This window comes from Macaca nemestrina, chromosome 20 (assembly GCF_043159975.1).
Source record: "Macaca nemestrina isolate mMacNem1 chromosome 20, mMacNem.hap1, whole genome shotgun sequence".
NCBI classification, from domain to species: Eukaryota; Metazoa; Chordata; class Mammalia; order Primates; family Cercopithecidae; genus Macaca; species Macaca nemestrina.
The window spans coordinates 21948506-21973725 of NC_092144.1; the positions used below are offsets into that span (position 1 = coordinate 21948506).

The 25220-nt window shown below is 40.7% G+C and overlaps 1 protein-coding gene across 4 annotated transcripts in view; it reads right to left on the reverse strand.

The window, feature by feature from the left end:
- LOC105494252 (zinc finger protein 724) overlaps positions 1-25220 on the reverse strand; it is a 63219-nt gene that overhangs the window by 14451 nt on the left and 23548 nt on the right. For all 4 annotated transcript variants that reach the window (XM_024796686.2, XM_071088058.1, XM_024796687.2 and 1 more), the window contains 2 exons: positions 7073-7199; positions 6160-6255 (listed from right to left, as the gene is read on the reverse strand). In XM_024796686.2, coding sequence (XP_024652454.2) covers positions 6160-6255; positions 7073-7106 — 130 coding nt within the window. In that variant the 5' untranslated portion in view covers positions 7107-7199. The remainder of the gene's footprint in view (positions 1-6159; positions 6256-7072; positions 7200-25220) is intronic.

Sequence of the window (25220 nt, forward strand, 5' to 3'; positions counted from 1 at the left end):
ATACTCAGAACATATAAGCAACTCTTAATACTGAGCAATAAAGTTGAATAACTTGATTTAGAAAAGGATGAATAATTGAACAAAATTTTCATTTAAAAGATACATAGGCGGGCCAGGTGCGGTGGCTCACACCTGTAATCCCAGCTCTTTGAGGGGCTGAGGCAGGCAGATCATGAAGTCAGGATATCGAGACCATCCTGGCTAACACATTGAAACCCCATCTCTACTAAAAATACAAAAATTAGCCAGGTGTGGTGGCACACGCCTTTAGTCCCAGCTACTCGGGAGGCTGAGGCAGGAGAATCACTTGAACCCAGGAGGCAGAGGGTGCAGTGAGCCAAGATCACACGACTGCACTCCACTCCAGCCAGAGTGACAGAGTAAGACTCCATCTTAAAAAAAAACAGTGAACCAAGATTGCGCCACTGTACTCCAAACTGGGTGACAGAGGGAGACTGTGTCTCAAAAACAAACAAAAAAAACACACACAAACAAAAAGATACAAAAATGGGAAAGAGCATTTGAAAGGACACATAAATTTACTAATTTGTGAAGACATACATAGAAATCACAATGAAAAGCAAAATCACCCCACACCCATTAGAATGACCACTATCATTTTTCTAAAAAAAAACCACCAAATCTGGCCAGGCACGGTGGCTCACGCTTATAATCCCAGCACCTTGGGAGGCTGGATAAAGACCATCTGGCTAACATGGTGAAACCCCGTCTCTACTAAAAATATGAAAAGTTAGCCAGGCATGGTGGCATGCGCCTGTAGTCCCAGCTACTTGGGAAGCTAAGGCAGGAGAATCGCTTAAACCCAGGAGGCGGATATTGCAGTGAGCCGAGATCGCACCACTGCACTCCAGCCTAGGCAACAGAGCGAGACTCTGACTCAAACCAAAACCCCAACCCCCCCCCCCAAAAAAAATCCACCACCAAATCTGTTGACGATGCTATGAAAATGAAACTTATGTTGATTGTTGATGGAAAACAAGGATGCAACCATTATTTTAAAATGTTATGTTTCACACAGAATTAAAAGTAGAATTATAATTAAATACAGCAATCCCATTTATGAATCTATATCCAAAGGATGCAACACAGGACCTAGAAGAGATACGTAAACATCTATATTTATTGTACCAGCATTCACAAAAGGCAAAAGGCTGAAGTAACCCAGATGTCTCTTGATTCATAAAAATAAAAAATCAAATTCAAAAGTTTTTAACAATATTTCTGTAAAAATGTGCTATTGAGATTTTTATAGAAATCTCACTCCGTTGCCCAGGCTAGAGTGCAGTGATGTTATCTCGGCTCACTGCAACCTAAACATAAAAAAGGTAACATATATACACAATGGAATTTTATTCAGCCTTAAAAAAATTGTGGGCCGGGCGCGGTGGCTCAAGCCTGTAATCCCAGCACTTTGGGAGGCCGAGATGGGTGGATCACAAGGTCAGGAGATCGAGACCATCCTAGTGAACATGGTGAAACCCCGTCTCTACTAAAAAAATACAAAAAAATTAGCCGGGCGAGGTGGCGAGCGCCTGCAGTCCCAGCTACTCGGGAGGCTGAGGCAGGAGAATGGCGTGAACCCGGGAGGCGGAGCTTGCAGTGCGCCGAGATCGCGCCACCGCACTCCAGCCTCGGAGACAGAGTGAGACTCCGTCTCAAAAAAAAAAAAAAAAAAAAAAAAAAAATCGTGGCCGGGCATGGTGGCTCACGTCTGTAATCACAGCACTTTGGGAGGCTGAGACGGGCGGATCACTTGAGATCAGGAGTTCAAGATCAGCCTGGCCAACATGATGAAGCTCCATCTCTACTAAAAATACAAAAAACTAGCCAGGCCTGGTGGTGCACGTCTGTAATCCCAGCTACTTGGGAGGCTGAGGCAGGAAAATTACTTGAACCCAGGAGGTGGAGGCTGCGGTGAGCCGAGATCACACCACTGCACTCCAGCCTGGACAACAGAGTGAGACTCCATCTCAAAAAAAAAAAAAAAAAAAAAAAATCAAATTTAGAAGAAAATAATAGCCTTGTATTGCTAAATTAAAAAGAAATATATATTTTTGCAGAATATAATTAAAGCCTCTGATATATATATAAAACAAATATTTGGAAATAAATTATGTTTTTATTTAGATATAGGCTGAAGAAAGTGAGTGCAAATCCTGTAATTCCTCTTTGCCTACAGCAAACAAATGTATAAGTAACTATATTTTAGTAAATATGGAGTGCCTACTAAGTATCTAATTTACTTCAGGCATAACACTTAAATTGTGACATATTGCCCTAAATGTGTGAATCCAAAATTATGGACAAATTTGAAATACAAAATAGAAAGAAAAATGAATAGAGTGACATTAGTTTGGTGGAAAAATAAAAGGTGACATATTTTCTTACACCCTGAGAGCAAGAAAATTTGTCAGCCATCCCTAACAAAAATGCCTTTATGAGAGAGCCAAGCATCATTCATACCTGTAATGACAACTACACGGTACACTGAGGTTGGAGAATTTCTTCAGGTCAAAATTTCAAGACCAGCTTGGGGTATGCAGCAAGTCCTCATCTCCAAAATAAGTGCCTTTAAGGGAGCTTTAAAGGCCAGGTGCGGTGGTTCACGCCTGTAATTCCAGCACTTCAGAAGGCTGAGGTAGGTGGGTCACCTGAGGTCAAGAGTTCGAGACCAGCCTGGCCAACATGCTGAAACATTCTCTCTACTAAAAATACAAAAATCAGCCAGGCATGGTGGTGCACGCCTGTAATCCCAGCTACTTGGGAGGCTGAGATAGCAGAACTGAGTGAACCCGACCAGGAGGCAGAGGTTGCAGTGAGCTGAGATCAGGCCACTGCACTCCATCCTGGGTGACAGAGATGAGACTCCATCTCAAAAAAAAAAAAAAGAAAAAAGAAAAGGTCAGGTGTAGTGGCTTATGTCTGTAATCTCAGCACTTTGGGAGGTTGAGGTGAGTGGATCACCTGAGCTCAGGCGTTCAAGACCAGTCTGGCCAACATGGCGAAACCCCATCTCTACTAAAATACAAAAATTATCTGGGCATGGCTGGGCACGATGGCTCATGCCTGTAATCTCAACACTTTGGGAGGCTGAGGCGGGTGGATCACCTGAGGTCAGGAGTTCGAAACAGCCTGGCCAACATTGTGAAACCCCATCTCTACTAAAAATACAAAAATTAGCCAGGCATGGTGGCACATGCCTGTAATCCCAGCTACTCGGGAGACTGAGACAGCAGAATTGATTGAACCCGGCCAAGAGGCAGAGGTTGTAGTGAGCCGATATCGGGCCACTGCACTCCAGTCTGGGTGACAGAGATGAGACTCCATCTCAAAAAAAAAACAAAAAACAAAAAAAACAAAAAACAAAAAAGGCTGGGCGCAGTGGCTCACGCCTGTCATCTCAGCACTTTCGGAGGCTGAGGTGGGTGGATCATCTGAGGTCAGGAGTTCGAGACCAGCCTGGCCAACATGGCGAATCCCTATCTCTACTAAAAATACAAAAATATGGGCACAGAAGGGCAGGATGGCTCACGCCTGTAATCCTAGCACTTTGGGAGGTCGAGACGGGCAAATCACCTGAGGTCAGGAGTTCGAGACCAGCCTGGCTAACATCGTGAAACCCTGTCTCTACTAAAAATACAAAAATTAGCCGGGTGTGGTGTCACGTGCGTGTAGTACCAGCTGCTTGGGAGGCGGAGGCAGGAGAATCGCTTGAACCTGGGAGGAGGAGGTTGCAGTGAGCCAAGATTGTGCCATTGCACTCCAGTCTGGGCAACACAGCGAGACTTCATGCCCGTCTTCCAAAAAAAAATTATCCGGGCATCGTGGCGCATGCTTGTAATCCCAGCTACTTGAGGGCTGAGGGAGTAGGATCACCTGAACCTGGGAGGCGGAGGTTGCAGCGAGCTGAGATGGTGCCACTGCACTCCAGCCTGAGCAACAGAGTGAGACTCCGTCTCAAACGAAAAAAAAAAAGAGAGAAAGAGCTTTGAGATCCAAGGAGGGAGTTATGAAACTGATAATGCCCAAGACTGAGGCGTATCCTTTTCAGAAGGCAGGCATATATTCAGGTGGCAAACTATAGCACCTCTATTCTTGGCTACAGACCAAAAAATAGCCCACCCAACTTGGTCCCACTGAGAATATTAAACTTACCCTGTAAGCATCTCATACTCCTCCCAGTCACAGTTTGGGAGAGGTCCTGCCCTTCCACAGGGCTGGAGGAAGATACCCATTTATAGTCATGCAGGCAGGTTTGCAAGACCGTAGCCTTTACTGCGGTCCCTGAAGCAGTTCCATGACAGTTCAAGGCCAGTTCTGCCTACATAGAAACCCACACAGTGACCTGGCAAAATCCTCTTTGATGCTCAGTGAAAACCATACTCAATGACATCCTGATGTAATGCTTACCATTTGCAGACATGACTACAGAAACCTGCCTAGTGACTGCCCTACAGATCAAAGTCCTGAAGGATATTCAGCCTGTCCAAAAATAAAATGCAAATTACACCACAATCCCCTTGTAACAAGCCAACTAAACACTAAAGTAAACCCTTGTGCAGACATAGCAGCCTTGTGAGCAACCTACAACCCCTCTTCATTACAAACCCAGAGGGCATCCCATTATCCTGGGAGCCCAACAAAAGATCTTTACCTCCTGAAACCAGTTGATAAAAACTTGAAGAGGTGTTTGCTTCCTGAAATTCACAGACACCAGTGCAAAACTATATTGTGCCCAGTGTCAATGCTTCTATTTTAAAATAGCACTGGAAGTATGCAGCAGAATAGTCAAAACAATTTTTAAAAAACCATTAAAATGGAAGACAAATAGGTAAAAAGTTGCTGTTTGTAGATCATATAATCTCATATATAAAAAATCATACACAGTACATTTAAACATGTCTAAACTAATTAATATACTCAGTAAATTAGCAAAATATAAAATTAACATACATTTATAAGATAAACTTACACTTCCATAAACTTAAACTATCTGATAAAATAAAGGAGGAAAACAATCTCATGGACAATAGCATTAAAATAATAAATTTCTTAGAACAAATTTAACCAACGATCTAAAAAACCTTTACAATAAATGATATATCAATGGAGGAAATTAGAAAAGACACAAATTTTAAAATATTTTGTGCGTATGGATTGAAAGAATAAATATTGTTAAAGTGCCATATTATCCAAAGTGATCTACAGACTTAATAAACTCCCTATCAAAATTCCAGTGGTATTTGTTTTCACAGTAATGAAAAATACAATCATAAAATTTACTTGAAACTTCAATAAGCTCTGAATAATGAAAGTAATCTTGAGGAAAAAGAACAAAGCAGGAGGACAACATACTTTATAATTTCAAACTGTATTTCAAGACTATAGTAATAAAAACAGGATGGAATGTGCAGAAAAAAATGAACAAAAAAATGAAACAGAAACCACTACTCTCACATATTTCAGACATGATGTAGAAAGAAAACTTAAAATAATAGTTTAACATAGAGTTTCTTAAAATTTCACAGATATTTATGTGTCCGCCAAAACATTAAAAAAGCAGATTTTGTAGTCTTGTATATGCCAAAAAGGGGACTCTGGCTCTCACTGAAAACTAGAAAGATAACTGAAGGGAAAGTATATTCCTTAGGAAAGTTAGACGGATAAGACAAAAGATACCCCTATGTAAGAGAAAAAATAAAATAAAAAATAAACTTCAGGCTTCCCTGAAACTATTCTCCTTGGAGCACAACTCCCAAATTGTATTTATTATTTTTATTCGTTTATATATTTATTTATTTATTTGAGATGGAGTTTCACTCTTGTTGCCCAGGCTGGAGTGCGATGGTGCGATCTCAGCTCACCACAACCTCAGCCTCCCGAGTAGCTGGGACTACAGGCATGCGCCACCACACCCAGCTAATTTTGTATTTTTAGTAAAGATGGGGTTTTTCCATGTTGGCCGGGCTGGTCTCAAACACCCGACCTTAGGTAATCCACCCGCCTTGGCCTCTCCAAATGCTGGGATTACAGACACGAGCCACCGCACCCGGCCCCAAATCGTATTTCAAAAACTGACTTTCTCCTTGACATATGGACCTCTCATCTGTGTCATCTGTTATATTCACTATCACCTACCTGGGGGTTTGGCCACCATCTCATCTCTCTCCATATTCCAGGGTTCTTTGCCTTGCTCCAGACAGGTGATCAGGTCTGGCTTAGAGACAGCAATACCTGTTTTATTAAAAATAAATAACATGAATGTTGCTCATATTCTTCAAATAATGTGCTCAGTAAAGAGAGTGTAATTAATAGAATAGTAAATTAATTACAAAATACTAATTTACAACAGAAATTTCTAAATATTTAGACTTTTTAAAAATTTGTAGGTTCTTAATTTTACTACTTAGTATTACTGAACCAAAAACTGGAGATGACAATTAGATTTTAAGGTATACAAAACAATATTTTATGCCACTAAATTTCTGGAATTACCACTAATTTAGAGGGAAGGATACAGATCAGCTCAGAAATGTAAAAAGTCCAGATCAAGATGAAACATCTTGAATTATTTTTTCCTACACTGACAAATCCCCAAGATTTTCTTTCTCTTTTTTTTTTTTTTGATTTGGAGTCTCACTCTGCCACCTAGGCTCGAGTGCAGTGGTGCAATCTCGGCTCACTGTAACCTCTGCCTCCTGGGTTCAAGTGATTCTCCTGCTTCAGCCTCCCAAGTAGCTGGGACTACAGGCGTGCGCCACCACAACTGGCTAATTTTTGTATTTTTTTTTAGTAGAGACGGGGTTTCACCATGTTGGCCAGGCTGGTCTTGAACTCCTGACCTCAGGTGATCCACCTGCCTTGGCCTACCAAAGTGCTAGGATTACAGGCATGAGCCACTGCGGTTGGCCCCCAAGATTTTCTTAGAAATAAGAGATCTGATATTCATTTATACAAAGATCAATTACCAAAAAACATTCTACAAAAAAAAAAAAAGAAAGAAAGAAATCTTTAGGGTATATTAGGAATTGTATATTGAAGTTATTCTCACCCAGGAAGACCAGGTTTCTGTAGTTCTCTAACATCACGTTCCTATATAAATTCTGCTGTGCAGTGTCCAGGCATTGCCACTCCTCCACAGAGAATTCTATGGCCACATCCACAAATGTTAACGGTCCCTGAAAAGTACACACACACATATTTACCAAGTGGCCATGGGCGAAATTTTTAATTTGACTCAAGTTGAAATGAATGACTAAAAAGTACTGGTTCTGCCTTATAAAAGTGAATGAAATTACCCAAATGAAGTAATTTTAAAGACAGAAATATTATCTGATGTATTCTCTAACTCTGAGAAAAGACTAGAATAAGATCCACAACATCAATTTATATATGATACTTTTATGGATAATAAAATATAAAATTAAGGGCATGAACACAAGCATGTACATTCTGGAGTGCTATATTCACACTATACAGAATGAGTTCTGTTGAGATGAAAGACATGTTGAGTTACAAGGTACATTTCAAATTTTAATGTGTAGAATAAACTGGAAATCTTGTTATGCTTTTTTTTTTTTTGCAGAAGATCTGGAATAAAGTCTGAGTTGCTGAATTTTTAATATGTTCACAAGAAATGCCAATGATTTTGCCCCAAGAAAAATATTTTATCAAACATCCAGTAAGTGAAATAACCTGTTTTTTCCCCCCGGTTTTCATGGCCTATAAGAGAGAAATGACAGTCTTCATTTTCCAAAGACAAATATATGGAAAGAAACCTTAAGAAAGAAGAGCAGCTGCCAGATTACATTTGATAATTTATACAAATCAGCTGCATAAAGATACTTAATAACGAAGGAAAAAATAACACTACAGTGAAAAAATTTGTCAGAGAGCTCTTTAACCGGGTGAATCATTAGCATCAACTGCACTAGGACAAATTGTCATAATGTGCTAAAACACTCAAAAGGACACAGCATTACTGCTGAAATATTGTTCCCAATAAGTAAATTATAGTCTAAATTCAACCATATTGAAACAACAGTTTTATGCAAACTTCAAGATACAGGTATCTTCTATCTTGATACAGGATATCTCAAAATACAGGATTATTCTATTCAAGATCTTCTATGTTCTGTAATGTTTAATAGTGATTTTAAGTAGTCTCTCTTTAGCACCCTAGAGAACAGGTACCTCCTGATAATATTTTTTCAGAACTTTCTGGGTAATAAATGCCATCCTGTTTAAATAAGCATTTTCTAAATTCTGTTCTGCATAGGGCTAATAGCAAACACAAATGGAACTTCAACATTACATGTTCTCCACCTTTACTAAGGATCCCAGCTTTTCCCCAACAGTAATCTTTGAGTATCCACACTTTTCCATGTTCAACAGCCACGAAAAGAACACTTTTAATACTGCAGATCATAAACTAATGGTGAGAATTCTGCAAGGCATATAAAAAGGCATAATTTTAAAAATTCATAAAAGACTCTGGTATATAGGAAAGAAATATTTTTCAGAGACCCTTGATTATCATAAGAATTTTTAAAAGTAGTTAAAACAAACTCATTAGAGAGAAAAAACCACAATTATAGAAGGCAAGGTTTGCAAGTACTAAACACATGGCATTCCAGGAGGCAGAGCGGACACAGCTCTGAGACATGTTTAGCTGAAAAAAAAAGTGCCACTTTTTCCTATCTCCTCCTTCTCTGGGATTTATTTTCAGATGAGATTTTCTAGACCAATTACACCTGCATCTTGAGAACATTCCACCTGTTTACATGCTATGACCACACCCACAGGCAGAAGGACCAACATCCTCAGAAAAAGTCCACCCATTTCTGGGTGAATCTTCAGAAAAGATTCAGAAATAATGAAGTGAAAAATAGAAGTTTCTCCTTTCCCGTCCTTAGGTACGCTCCCCACCACAGACACCAGCAATTTCTGCTACAATAATGGTAATATGGGCCACGCTGCCCCGTCTTTACTAAACCCAAACAGAACAGGCCCTGTGACCATCCTTCAGCGGAAAAGTAAAACATAACTCTCATGAATGTATCTTGAACCCCTCATAGTTGATTCTGGCCTTACCTTAGAGTCACAAGAGGCACTTAATTACAACAACATAAACTTGTCCACACAAAACAAAAAACAGATCTGTGAAGAGGGCACAAGTAAAGGGATTTCTAGTAATTAGCCATGAAATCTGAGTGTCTACACCTAAGTAATCCACATTACTTAGAATGGCAAAAATGTCAATTAACTTTTGCACCAACCTAATAGAAGTCCGGCTGATAACCATTTAGCTAAGCATTGCCTTGCAATTTTTTTTTTAAGACGGTGTTTTGCTCTTGTCACCCAGGCTAGAGTGCAATGGCGCAATCTCTGCTCACCACAACCTCCACCTCCTGGGTTTAAGAGATTCTCCAGCCTCAGCCTCCCAAGTAGGTAAGATTACAAGCACCTGCCACCATGCCCGGCTAATTTTTGTACTTTTACTAGAGATGGGGTTTTACCATGTTGGACAGGCTGCTCTCAAACTCCTGACTTCAGGTGATCCACCCACCTCGGTCTCCCAAAATGCTGGGATACAGGCATGAGCCACCACGCCCAGTTGTCTTGTAATATTTAATAAGCGTATAAATCACTTGGTAACTTTGGACTTTCCCTATGTAATGTGATTCTGCAGGTTTTCAAAGGGTTCATGAATGTGTGTTTTAAATAAGTCCCCTGTCAATGCTGATGTTGCTTCTTCTAGGCTAATCATTAGAATTAGTTAGAGAAGCAGGCACTGCCCCTTACACTCAGCACTCTTGTCACAACACAAATAATTCTGGCACAAATGAAGACAACTAATCTCCATCTTTAAGTATCATATTCTTTGCTGGTTCTGTAAAGTTTACAGAGGCAACATAAAGTAGCAACGCCTGTGCTCAAGAGTATGCTACAGAGCACTATGCTTGGAATAACACATTATGTGATTTAATTCTCATAACAAACTGGGAGTTAGCACAGATGTTTAATAATTCCCGGGATTTAGATTAAGGGCTCAGCATTTTTATTTCATCTTCCGTTTCTCTGTCCTTGGTTTTTAAAAAATGTATAGAATACTAAATATTGACAGATGAGAGGGATACAGAAAGAATTTAATGTAGTTTAAAGAAATTTTTATTGTGTTCATATTTACTTGTTTGTGACTTGTGGAGCAACTACTGGATCTGCAGGAATAGAAAACAAGTTACGAAATAAAATGTCTCTGCAAGTATTGGTTTAACAGAAAATTTAAAAATTAAGATGCTAAAATACATACTTTATTTTTCTAATTTTATCTTTTCGGGTTTCAGAAAATTGTGAGCACCAGCTCTAAAAAATGTAACAGACTCACCAGCCAAAACTTCCAGTCAGTTCTGTGAGGCCAGACTTCAAGGTGGGGCCAGACAAAATAAGAGGTAAAATGGCTGATTGCTACCCTGTGAAGTTTGTAGAAATCTGAAGTGACTGGAAGCCTGAGAGGAAAAGGCCCCTCTAGAGTAAAGTTTGGCTGGAACCGTATGTATTTATATTATGTCTAGTAATTCTAGACAATGTTTGGAAAATATAATTAAAAGAAAAAATTTCTCCAGCCCTAGAGAAACTCCAAAATGACAGAACAGAAAGTAAACTATTTCATTACACAATTAAACCAGAATGTGACATGCATCACAGTCAATCTTCTTAAGAGACTGCAAAGACAAAAAGACACTCCCATAATTAGTCCACAAGTAAAAGAATTCACAGCACCATGTAATACATGGTTCATCCTAAATTCACCTGGTAATGGGGGAGGCGATCCATGTATGCTAATTGGTTATATTCAATGACAAAATTAACTTTTCACATCCTCATGACAGGAGATAATTTTGCAACTTAGTAGACTCTGCTTGTCCTTTCCTGACAGCCAGTGTCCTCTCTTGACTCCTACCACAGGGCTCACAGCTGGCAGCTCACATCTTACATGAACCCCAACTGCCAGAGCAGCACTCTAGTCCCACATCAGGTAATGAAGCCTGAGGTGCAGGAGGAGAGCCTTCAGTCCTCCTAGGTAAAATTGCACCTTCGCGATAATGGGAATGGGAGCAGTGTTTCAGCTTCAGTTTCTATTTATAATGGTGACATGAAAAAAATACTGCTGGATTTTCAGCACGAGTCCACATAGAGAGTTCTCCCTGTGACAGCCCACCTCATTCACAGACACCACGGGATAGTAATAGGGCTTCTGAAACAGACACCCAAAGCACTGGAGAGAAAAATCGCTCTTCATCTTAGCAAAATTATATTGAGAGTACAAAAGAAGAGCATCTTTAAAAAAAAAAAAAAACTCAGGGCCGGGCGTGGTAGCTCAAGCCTGTAATCCCAGCACTTTGGGAGGCCGAGACGGGCGGATCATGAGGTCAGGAGATCGAGACCATCCTGGCTAACACGGTGAAACCCCGTCTCTACTCAAAAGAATACAAAAAACTAGCCGGGCGAGGTGGCGGGCGCCTGTAGTCCCAGCTACTCGGGAGGCTGAGGCAGGAGAATGGCGTGAACCTGGGAGGCGGAGCTTGCAGTGAGCCCAGATCGTGCCACTGCACTCCAGCCTGGGCGACAGAGCGAGACTCAGTCTCAAAAAAAAAAAAGAAAAAAAAAAAAAAAACAAAACCTCAGATTAGATATAAGATTAATCATGTTGGCCAGAAAATGTTCCCCTAAAATAAACATCTCTCTAAACACCCAAACTGCACAGCTACTCTCAGCATGATAAGCATGAGCATTATGAAGAAAGGGGACATATCCTCAGCAAAATTTTATAAAATTTCTCTTTTATCTCTTTTATCTATAAAATGGGGGATTTATATTGGAATACATCTGACAATTTCCAACAGCACTTTTTATTTATTTATTTATTTATTTTTTGAGACACAGTTTTGCTCTCTCACATATGCTGGAGTGTAGTGGTGTGACCTTAGCTCACTGCAACCTCCACGTTCCAAGTTTAAGCAATTCTCCTTTCTCAGTCTCCTGAGTAGCTAGAATTATAGGCGCCCACCACCACCCTCCGCTAATTTTTGTATTTTTAGTAGAGACAGGGTTTCACCATGTTAGCCAGGCTGGTCTCAAACTCCTGACCTCAAGTGATCTGTCTGCCTTGACCTCCGAAAGTGCTGGGATTAAAGAGGTGAGCCACCTCACCCAGACTTCACCAACACTTTTTGATGAAGAATCAGAATCTGACTTTGTTTATGTAGTAAAATATATTTGAGCTTACAACATAGCTAACTGAAAAGCTATTACATTTCTTGCATGGTCACATTACCCATCACGTTTATTTGTCCTGTAATAGCAGTATTCAAGTTTAGTAAAATAAAAGACACTGAAATCATGCTTACCTACATCTATTGGGTAAATTAATATGCATGTCAGGCTAATATCTACCACAACAATTTTGTAGTGAATTTTTTTGGATACTAGATATAAACATCTAAGCATAAATAATTTTAATGTACCAGTAATAATGTAGAATTTTAAAAAATTTTCTGTAACCATAATTTAGTTAAAATACTTTATATTTTAAAAGTATGACTAATATTAAAATGACTAAGACATTCACCCTAAATATTGTGGTCTTATATTCATACTATTGTAGAAAATACCATACAATTTAGGCCGGGCACAGTGGCTCATGCCTGTAACCCCAGCTACTCAGGAGGCTGAGGTGGGAGAATCGCTTGAACCCAGGAGCTGGACGTTGCAGTGAGCTGAGATCATGCCACTACACTCCAGCATGGGCAACAGAGCAAGACTCTGTCTTAAAAAAAAAAAAAAAAGAAGAAGAAGAAGAAAAGACAAGACTGTATAATTCATATGAAGGCAAGTTGTCTACAAACACTACACATAACTATGCTAATTGTTTTGAAGTAGTAAATAGGAACCAAAGCATAACCACTGACTCCACTGTTGAGTTTATACACAGAACTGTTCTTTCTTTTGCAGTGTAAGTACTTCAGCCTGCAAATATTGGATAATTACCTTGGATAATCAGTTTTTTTGTCAAAGAAACTTCCTCAGCATCTTTTAGTCTTTATCATTCTGTATTGCTAAGTTTAATCCTATCTTTGTGCTCCACTTTTTGTGTGCTCTTAAATTCAGTTTTAATCTAAACAAATCTGTATCTACTTTAAGAGACTGAAAAAAAAACCCAAAAAAAAACCACACACCTTTGGGTCAGGCGCGGTGGCTCACGCCTGTAATCCCAGCACTTTGGGAGGTCAAGGTGGGCGGATCACAAAGTCAGGAGATTGAGACCATCCTGGCTAACACGGTGAAGTCCCGTCTCTACTAAAAATAAAAAATTAGCCAGGCGTGGTGGCGGGCGCCTGTAGTCCCAGTTACTCTGGAGGCTGAGGCAGGAGAATGGTGTGAACGTGGGAAGCAGAGGTTGCAGTGAGCTAAGATCACGCCGTTGCACTCCAGCCTGGGCGACAAGAGCAAGACTCCGCCTTAAAAAAAAAAAAAAAAAAAACTTTGCCAAAGCAAAAACACTGCAATGGTTCTGTGGTCCTAGATACCTAGATAGACAATCCTGAGACAGAAAGAATGATAAAAGGTTTCTTTAGCTGTAAATATGATTTATGTATATTTCAAAAAAGCAGAGAATATCTACATATAATCAAAATGCTTCAATAAAGAGAGATGAACAAACTATCCCCCCTTATTATGAGGTAAGAAAATAAAGACTAATATAAATTAGTAGTTAGTAATTATTATTATCAATGATTAATAATAAATTAATATAATATAGAAATATAAATTTCTAATTTATATTTTCTCCCATAACAGCCAAATCTCGACCAGGCACGGTAGCTCATGCCTGTAATCGCTGCACTTTACAAGGCCGAGGTTGTTAGATCACTTGAGGTCAGGAGACCAGCCTGGCCATCACGGTGAAGCCCTGTCTCTACTAAAAATACAAAATTAGCCAGGCGTGGTGGCGTGCGCCTGTAATCCCAGCCACTCGGGAGGCTGAGGCAGGAGAATCGCTTGAACCCAGGAGGCAGAGGTTGCAGTGAGCCGAGATCGTGCCACTGCACTCCAGCCTGGGCGTCAGAGTGAGACTCCATCTCAAACCAAAAACAAAAACAGCTAAATCTCTGGACAGGTTCTTGATCTCTTGGAGATCTGAATTTCAGTAGACTCTAGGTTTAGGCATCTAAGGAGCGGCCTTGGGCACACTAAAGAAAAAAGCAGAAGACAGAAAGGTGTTCTAAAAAAATCCACGAGTGCATATGAATAATTAGAGACCTACGAAGAGAGTTGGATTCTGACACAATAATAGTGGGAGACTACAACACCCCACAGACACTATTAGTCAGATCACTGGAGCAAAAAATTAACAAAGATATCAGGACCTAAACTCAACATTTGACCAAATAGTCCTAACTGGCACCTATAGAACTGTTCAAGTGAAATCAACACAGTATACATTCACATCACCACATATCACATACAAAATTGACCACACAAGCAGAAATAAAACAGTCCTCAGCAAATTGAATTTTCCCAAAGTCATACCAAACACACACTTAGGCCACAGCTTGGCAAAAATATCACTGAATACAAAGAAAACCACTTCAAATTATACAATTACATGGAAATTTAAAAACGTTCACCTGAAAGACTTTTGGATAAATAATAAAATTAAGCAGAAATCAGTAAGTTCTTTGAAACAAATAAGAACAAAGATACACAAACCAGAATCGCTATAACACAGCCAAGGCAGTGTTAAGAAGGAAATTTACAGCAGTAACTACTCACATCAAAACCTTAGAAATCAATTTAAATACCTAACATCATAAATAAATGAAGGAGGCCGGGTATGGTGGCTCACTCCTGTAATCCCAACACTTTGGGAGGCCAAGGAAGGCGAATTACTTGAGTTCAAGACCAGCTTGGGAGGTAAAACCTTGTCTCTACTAAAAATACAAAAATTAGATGGGCATGGTGGCACTCGCCTGTCATCTCAGCTACTCGGGAGGCTGAGGCAGGAGAATCCCTTGAACCCGGGAGGCAGAGGTTGCTGCGAGCCGAGATTGTGCCATTGCACTCCAGGCTAGGCAACACAGCAAGACTATTTCAATCAATCAATCAAGCAAGCGAGCAAGAGAAAACCAACTCCCAAGCTAGCAGCAGATAAGAAATAACCAAAACTAGATCTGAACCGAAGGAGATTTAGACATGAAAAGTCATAGAAAATATCAAGTAATCCAGGAGTTAAATCTTTGAAAAAAATTAAGAAGATAAACCACTAGCAAGATTAATGAAGAACAGAAGATCCAAATAAGCACAATTAAAAATGACAACAGGGGGTCAGGTGCCGTGGCTCACACCTGTAATCCTAGCACTTTGGAAGGCCAAGGCAGGTGGATCACCTGAGGTCAGGAGTTTAAGACCAACCAGCCTGGCCAACATGTTGAAACCCCATCTCTACTAAAAATACAAAGATTACCCAGGCGAGGTGGCACATGCCTGTAGTCCCAGCTACTTTGGAGGCTGAGGCAGGAGAATTACTTGAACCCAGGAGGCAGAGGTTGCCTGGGCGACAGAGAGAGACTGTCTCAAAAAAAAAAAAAAAAAAAAAAAAAAAGGGGAAGGACAAATCCAAAAAGGATGAAAACTGAGAATGGCACTAAGGCCCAGAGTTTTGGTTGTACTCTGACCAAACAAAGAGACAATTTTAAACAAAATTATTGGAGGACATTATTCTGGACTGAGTTTGTACACTAGGTTCAAACAGACAAACCTAACCAAAATGGTGTCACTCATGCTTAAATGTGACATAATGGAACTGAACATTTAAGGAAAGAGGTAGATCCTAAAACAGACCAGGTTTTTTCTGTCTTTTGTGTGGGGAAAAGAAAGATCAGACTGTTACTGTGTCTATGTAGAAAGAAGTAGACATAAGAGACTCCATTTTGTTTTGTACTAAGAGAAATTCTTTTGTCTTGAGATGTTGCTAATCTGTAACCTTAGCCTTAACCTTGTGCCCCCAGAGACATGTGCTGTGCTGACTTAAGGTCTAATGGATTTAGGGCTGTGCAGGATGTGCTTTGTTAAAAAAGTGCTTGAAGGCAGTATGCTTGTTAAAAGTCATCGTTGTTCTTTAATCTCAAGTACCTAGGGAAACACCACACTGCGGAAGGCCACAGGGATCTTTGCCTAGGAAAGCCAGGTATTGTCCAAGGTTTTTCCCTATGTGATAGCCTGAGATACGGCCTCGTGGGAAGGGAAAGACCTGACCCGTCCCCCTGGCCTGACAACCCCCCGCCTGACACCCAAAGAGTCTGTGCTGAGGAGGATTAGTAAAAGAGGAAGGCCTCTTTGCAGTTGAGATAAGAGGAAGGCATCTGTCTTCTGCTTGTCCCTGGGAATAGAATGTCTCGGTGTAAAATCCAATTGTATGTTCTATTTACTGATAGGAGAAAACTGTCTTAGGGCTGGTGGTGAGACAAGCTGGCAGCAATCCTGCTCTTTATTCTAAGGTTGGAGGTGAGACATGCTGGCAGCAATCCTGCTCTTTATTCTAAGGTTGGAGGTGAGACATGCTGGCAGCAATACTGCTCTTTATTACACCAAGATGAGAAATGTTTGAGATGTGAGATGTTTGTGTGAGTGCACATCAAGGCACAGCACCTTTCCTTAAACTTATTTACGACACAGAGACCTTTGTTCAGAGGCTCTCCCCACTATTACCCTATTACACTGTTACCCTATTGTCCTGCCGTATCATTATCTGGTAGAGATCATGATCAATAAATGCTGAGGGAACTCAGAGACCAGTGCCGGAGGGAGGATGCGGGTCCTCCTTATACTGAGCAGCACCAGTCCCCTAGGCACACTTTTCTTTCTCTATACTTTGTCTCTGTATTTTACTTCTTTTCTCAGTCTCGCGTCCCACCTGACGAGAACCCACAGATTGTGGAGGGGCTGGCCCCCTTCATTTTGTAAACAGCAGATTTAAGCACATAATTACTTAAACCAGGAAGGTGACAGTTGTAGTAATCTGAGATCATTCCACTGCACTCAAGCTTAGGTGACAGAGATTCCGCCTAAAAAAAAAAAGGACAACAGGGGCCAGGCACAGTGGCTCATGCCTGTAATCCCAGCACTTTGGGAGGCCAAGGCAGGTGTATCACCTGAGGTCAGGAGTTCGAGACCAGCCTGACCAACATGGTGAAAACCCATCTCTACTAAAAATACAAAAATTAGGCCAGGTGTGGTGGCATACACCTGTAATCCCAGCTACTTGAAAGGCTGAGGTAGGAGAATTGCTTAAACCCCGAAGGCAGAGGTTGCAGAGACAAGATCATGCCACTGCACTCCAGCCTGGGCAACAGAGTGAGACTCCATCTCATTTAAAAAAAAAAAAAAAAAAGACGGCAGGAACATTACCACTGACCCCACAAAAATACAAATAGCTATTGAAGTTTACTATAGACACCTCTATACACAAAAATAGAAAATCTAAAGGAAATGGATAAATTTCTAGACAAATAAATTCTCTCAAGACTAAACAAGTTGAAGCCCTAAATAGATCAATAACAAGCTCCAAAATTAAGTTAGTAGTAAATAGGCTACCAACTAAAAAAACCCAACACCAGAAAATTCACAGTTGAATTCTACCAAGTGTAAAAAAAGCTGATACAATGCCTTCTAAAACTATTACAAAAAATTAAGGGACTTCTCCCCAGCTTTTTATATAACAGCATCAATCTGACACCAAAACCTGGCAGAGATAAAACAAAGAAGAAAACTTCAGGCTAATGTCCTTGATTAACATTGCTGCAAAATGCTCAACAAAATATGGGCAAACCAAATCCAGCAGCACATCAAAAAGCTAATCCACTATAATCAAGTAGGCTTTATTGCTGGAATACAAGGTTGGTTCAACATACAAAAAAAAAAAAAATCAATAAATCTGATTCATCACATAAACAGAACTAAAGAACCACAAATTATCTCAATAGATGCAGAAAAAACTTTCAATAAAATGTAACATTGTCCATGTATAAAACTCTCAACAAACTAGGCACTGAAGATACATACTTCAAAATAATGAGTTATCTATGACAAATTTGGCCGGGCGCGGGGGCTCATACTTGTATTCCCAGCACTTTGGGAGGCCGAGGTGGGTGGATCACGAGGTCAGGAGATTGAGACCATCCTGGCTAACACAGTGAAACCTCATCTCTACCAAAAATACAAAAAAAAAAAAAAAAATTAGCTGGGCGTGGTGGTGGGCGCCTGTAGTCCCAGCTCCTCGGGAGGCTGAGGCAGGAGAATGTCGTGAACCTGGCAGGTGGAGCTTGCAGTGAGCCGAGATCACACCACTGCACTCCAGCCTGGGTGACACAGTGAGACTCCGTCAAACCAAACCAAAGCACACCACACCACAGCACACCAAAGTAAAATAAACTAAAGTAAAATAAACTAAAATAAAATAGAAATGAGTTATCTATGACAAATCCAAAGCCAACATACTAAATGGACACAAGCTGGAAGCATTCCTTCTGAAAACTGGCACAAGATAAGGATGCCTTTTCTCACTGCTCCTATTCAACAGAGAATTGGAAGTCGTGGCTAGAGAAATCAGGCAAGAGAAAGAAACAAAATTCACCCAAACAGGAAGGGACGAAATCAAACTATCCCTGTTTTCAGATGACATGATTCAGTATCTAGAAAACCCTATAGTCTTGGCAGAAATGCCCTATAAACCGACAACTTCTGCAAAGTTTCAAAATACAAAACAAAGGTGCAGAAATAAGTAGCACCTCTGCACATCAACATCCAAGCCAAAAGCCAAATCAAAAACACAATTCCATTCAAAAATGCCACAAAAAGAAGGTATCTAGAAATACAGCTAACCAGAGAGGTGAAAGACCTCTAGGACAACAATTACAAAACACTGCTCAAAGAAGTCAAAGATGACACAAATACAAAACTATTTCATGGTCATGGACAGAGAAATCAGTATCATTAAAATGGCCAGACTGACCAGGCATGATGGCTCATGCCTGTAATCCCAGAACCTTGGGAGGCTGAGGCAGGCAGATTGCCTGAGATTAGGAGTTTGAGACCAGTCAAGACAACATAAAGAAACCCAATTTCTACAAAAAATACTAAAAGAAAAATTAGCTGGGCATGGTGGTGTGTTCCTGTAGTCCCATACCTGGGAGCCTGAGGTAGGAGGACTGTTTGATCCCAGAATGTTAAGGCTGCAGTAAGTCAAGATCATGCCACTGCACTCCAGCCTGGGTGACAGAATGAGACCCTGTCTCTTCATGAAATAAAATAGAAAAAAAAATTTTTTTCTAATGAAAATATAGGACTGGGCGCGGTGGCTCACATCTGTAGTCCCAGCACTTTGGGAGGCCGAGTTGGTGGATCACGAGGTTAGGAGTTCAAGACGAGCCTGGCCAACATGGTGAAACCCCCTGCTACTAAAAATACAAAAATTAGCCGGGCTTCGTGGCACGCACCTATAATCCCAGCTACTTGGGAGGCTGAAGCAGGAAAACTGCTTGAACCCAGGAGGCAGATGCTGCAGTGAGCCAAGATCATGCCACTGCATTACAGCCTGGGTGACAGAGCGAGACTCATCTCAAAAATAATAATATTAGTAATAATACAGGCTGGGCGCAGTGGCTCACACCTGTAATCCCAACACTTTGGGAGGCTGAAGCGGGTGGATCACCTGAGGTCAAGAGTTCGAGACAAGCCTGACCAACATGATGAAACCTCAGCTCTACTAAAAATACAAAATTAGCCAGGCGTGGTGGCACATGCCTGTAATCTCAGTTACTCGGGAGGCTGAGGCAGAAGAATCGCTTGAACCTGGGAGGCAGAGGTTGCAGTGAGGCGAGATCGTGCCACTGCACTCCAGCCTGAGTGACACAGCGAGAGTCCACCTCAAAAAAAAAAAAAAAAAAAAGTAAACTAATGCAGAAAGAGAAAACCAAATGCACTATCTCATTTTTAAAAGAGCTAAATAATAAGAACACATGGATGCAAAGAGGGAGAAAAATAGACACAGGCCTAGTTGAGGTTGGCAGGACAAAGACCCGTTGGGGCTGGGCGCAGTGGCTCATGCCTGTAATACCAGCACTTTGGGAGGCCGAGTTGGGAAGATCACCTGAGGTCAGGAATTCAAGACCAGCCTGGCCAACATGGTGAAACCCCATCTCTACTAAAAATATAAAAATTAGCCTGGGCGTGATGGCAGGCATCTGTAATCCCAACTACTTGGGAGGCTGACGCAGGAGAATCACTTGAACCCAGGAGGCAGAGGCTGCAGTGAACGGAGATCACACCATTGCACCTCAGCCTGGACAACAGCAAAACTTCATCTCAAAAAAAATTTTTTTTAATTAAATAATTAAAAAAAAATACCCATTTGGTGTTATGCTTAGTGCCTCAGTGAAAAAATAATCTACATCAAACTTTCATGACACAATTTTACTTACGTAATAAACCTACATGTGTACCTCTGAACTAAAATTAAAAGTTGAAAGGAAAAAACTCTATGGGTGGGGGTAAGTACAATATGTAAGCTGAAAGATCGGTTTGTGCTATTTATTTCTGGGTCCATGCAGGCACGTGAGATTATGAACAAGTGGCCCAGAACCCTAAATCAGTGGGGAAAACAGGTTGCTGCTGCAGATTCAGTGTCTGGGGAACGGGAATATGCCAGGAGACTTGTAGACACTTTTGTAGGATTTTTGCAAGAAATGCTAGAATCAAAAATGCTGTGAAGTTCCTGAGGGTGGTGCCTTGTCCTGAGAGGGGTGTGGATACATCAGTGTCTAGTGGGCATGATTGTGAGTCGGTGGGAATCCTGTGGTGGCAGCTGTGGAAAGAGAAGGTCTGTCATCAGAGCTTCTCTTTCCTCTAAATTTTCAGTCCTCTCTCACTCTAAGAGGAGACCTGGAATCAGAAAACAATGGGCAGTGTGACAGCCAGTACACAGGCGAGTAGAGCCTCCCATTCCCAGACACTCTGAGTTTTATTCCAGGCCAGGCCTTTATGGCATTTTTATTCTGGCACAAAAGCTATAGAGTTTGCTGAATACCAAGCAACTCTCCAACACCAATTCTTTGTCTAACATTCAAATTCTGACACCACCCAGAGTCAGCACAGACCCTGATTCAGGGCTTGGTCTCAAAATACTGTTCTTACTACAGATGCCAGTAACAAACCCCATGGGCCCATTTATGCTTCCAAATTATGAGCCCATTATGAGCTACTGTTTAAAAATTCAGGAATCCCATAAACTTGCTCAAGTTCAATAACTTAACAGTGCTATACACAGAACTCAGAAAAACACTGTAGTTATGTTGACTGATTATAAAAGATACAACCCAAGAAAAGTCAAATGAAAGAAATGTGTAAGACAAAGAAAAGAGGTGGGGAAAGATGAAGCACATAAGTAATCCTGGTAAATGGCTATAATTAATAAAATTCTCCATCTTTTGTGTGCTCCAGAAACAGTTTATGGAAAGAAACACACATCCCATTATGACTTAGATGATGCACTCTTTTCTTACCTATCACGTAGCCAGACATAGACTCTGCCCATTTTCTTCTTCTCTTAGAAAAATCAGCTGAATTTGTCTTCAGTGATCAAAATAAAATACTACTTAATCAAACTTAGGTTTATCTCCTTCCCACAGCTCCTGAGCTTTGAGCTACCCTCAGTCTGAGCCAACATACAACCCCATTATATGCTCCTCCTAAGAACATGCTAAACATTCTCCGACTTAGAATCTGATTTTTTCACCCTCCATTTGCCATTCCCCTCCCACTTTGTTTCTAATCTTGGTTGCTCCTTTCTATGAAGAAAAGCCACCCTTGTCTGCCTAACCTTTGAGATCTTTAAAGATCTTATAGTTGGTACTTTCTCCTGTTGCAATACTCCTTTGGAACTTAATTTTTTAATACAAATCTAACTTTGTTTTAGAAACTGCCTCAAAGCAAAAACAACTTTATCTTTAGTAAGATCCTTTCGGTCCTGTTCCATCTTAATCTTAACTGCACCTGTCTGTGGGTCCCCAGCTTTCCAGGGCTCTGTAGCTTCTCTCCAGATAAAAGGCTTCTTCCATGGCTGGAGTGAACAGGCTAGGAAATCTGCAGGGGAGGCTCCCCAGGAAGAACTAACTGGGCCTTTAATAACCTCCTTTTGCAGGCTCAATATGAGCCTTTAGCTTGGAGTCACTGGGCTCAAGTTTTAATTTTCAAGTAAGAGTTATTCACTCAGGTTTTGAAACCAAGTGTTTGAAAAATCCAGTAAAATTACTCAAACACAGTGCTCATACAAAAGAAAAAAAACTTAAGGTGCTTACATTTTATACCTCAACAAGAAAAGCAAAAGAATCTATTTCTTTCAGACAATAAATGTACTACTTTATTATCTCCATTATGAATCATGTAGTAAACAATTAGTCATATGGGGACACTTCTAGGAGGTACCTACCAAGTTTTATCTTATAAAATTTAGCATTGGCCAGGCGCGGTAGATCACACCTGTAATCCCAGCACTTTGGGAGGCCGAAGTGGGCAGATCACAAGATCAGGAGTTCAATAACAAACAGCCTGGCCAACCTGCTGAAGCCCCCGTCTCTACTAAAAATACAAAAATTAGCTGAGAGTGGTGGCGTGCACCTGTATTCCCAGGTATGCTGGAGGCTGAGGAAGAATTGCTTAAACCCAGGAGTCGGAGGTTGCTGTGAGCCAAGATCGCGCCATTGCACTCCAGCCTGGGCGACAGAGCAAGACTCTGTCTCAGAGGAAAAAAAAAAATTAGCATTAAACTCATACATCAAGATTACAAGATATAGAACAGAGCTATTCACTCACAGAAACTTACCCTGCAATAAGAGGAACTGATGTTTTTATGAATCTATGTAACTCAGCAATTATCCACCACATTTCTTGTGAAATGTGAATGAATACACATTTTCTTGTGTATTCATTTTCTACAGCCAAAATGGAAGAGAGATTTTCCTTATTCTTTCCCTTGATAGCTCTCTAAAAGCTAACCCTTGAAATTCTGTTTGAAAACACCCAGGCATAAAAACACACCTGAGTGACTCACCCCTATAATCCCAGCACTTTGGGAGGCCGAAGTGGGCGGATTACCTGAGGTCAGGAGTTCAAGATCAGCCTGGCCAACATGGCGAAACACCATCTCTACTAAAAATACAAAAATTAGCCGGGCATGGTGGCGTGCACCTGTAATCCCAGCTACTCAGGAGACTGAGGCAGGATAATCGCTTGAACCTGACAGTCAGAGGCTGCAGTGAGCTAAGATCATGCTACCGTACTCCAGCATGGGCAACAAAATGAGACTCTGTTTCAAAAAATAAAAAACACACCTGAAAAAATTTCTAAACTCACACTGGGGGAAAAAAAAATGAGAATTTTTAACAATGGAATATATGATTAGATATTTTTTGAAACCCGCCTATTTTATGTTTTTGTACATATTTTCTTACCTTTCAAGCTCTACTAATAAACTACAATTTACAGTTTAAAAGAGTCAATATAAGTGAATAGATCTTTTCAAGGAGACAAAACAAAGGAGTGGCAGTGCTGATTAGAAAACCAATGTGTCTGACTCATATGTCAAGTCAGACCATCCAATTCCTGGAGAGATTCTCCCACTCCATCCTGCTCACTTAAGTGCCCAGTGACCACCCTCTCAGGAGACACTGCATTACGCCCCAATGAGTGCCCCAAATGCATTTTACTTGGCAAGTTCTTGTACTATCTCACTGAGGTCAGGTTTTTTTCTGTCTTTGGGGATACGATTTTTTTTCACAAATCTTAGAGAATCCGGGTGGCAGAAATTATTTCTGTTTTCCCCTCAATACCAGCATCTGATCGCTGACCAGCAATGTGTCTCCAAGAAATGAAAGCTGGCTTGGATAAAAATAATCTTGGCCGGGCGCGGTGGCTCAAGCCTGTAATCCCAGCACTTTGGGAGGCCGAGACGGGTGGATCACGAGGTCAGGAGATCGAGACCATCCTGGCTAACACGGTGAAACCCCGTCTCTACTAAAAAAATACAAAAAAATAGCCGGGCGAGGTGGTGGGCGCCTGTAGTCCCAGCTACTCGGGAGGCTGAGGCAGGAGAATGGCGTGAACCCGGGAGGCGGAGCTTGCAGTGAGCTGAGATCTGGCCACTGCACTCCAGCCTGGGCGACAGAGCGAGACTCCGTCTCAAAAAAAAAAAAAAAAAAATCTTAATGTCTTAAAGGGTTAGCTTTTCAAAGGAAGAATACACCAGCAGATTCCTCTAAGCCCCAGGGCATTCACCGGCTTCCTTGAGGCTACACGCCATACCTCAGCTTGTTCTGTAAGAGAAAATGACCCAAGAGCTAATATTAACTCTAGCAGACAGACACGGTGGGTATTTTGGTTTATTCAGACAGTACAGGACCAGGAAAAAACTAAAGGGTGGCTGAGGACACATCACCCCATAAAGTTTCCAAAAACCATTGACCCCTAAAACATGATCTCTGCGCTCAGGAAGATAAAAGGAAAAGAGGCACAGATTTTTTACGATACAGTGTCAGGAGATTACTCTTTGCTTTCTTCTCATGGAAAATATTTAAAAACAGAAAATAAATTTTTAAAATGTTTTCAATGTGTTGTCGGTAAATAATTAAAATACAGTATGAAAAACGTACACTAAAGGACAAGTAGTTCATAATGTGAATTAGGGAGAGAAAGTTGACAGCTCCTTGAAGTAAAATACTAAATTTTCAGTTCTTGAGATTGTCAGAACCGGAAATTTACTATGCGTTTTTATTTCAAGCCAGAGTTTGGCTGGAGGTAAGGACAACTGGGGGATACACGGCAGACTCTGCTTGGAACACTTGTAAAAAATGTAGGGGAAAATCAGTCCTCTGTGGAGTATGAAAATAGTTAAGTGGCAGGCAATTTAGTCTGAGGTGGAAATCTAGGCCCTGGATTCCTGCTTTGAAAAAAATCTAACTCAAATGCATTTTTTTTTTTTTTTTTTTGGTAAATTACTACATTAGAGGAAACAAAATTCAGGCTTAACTAACTACAAACTGTCAATTAAGCTCCAATTACATAACCAGGAAATTAGTACCCTCAAG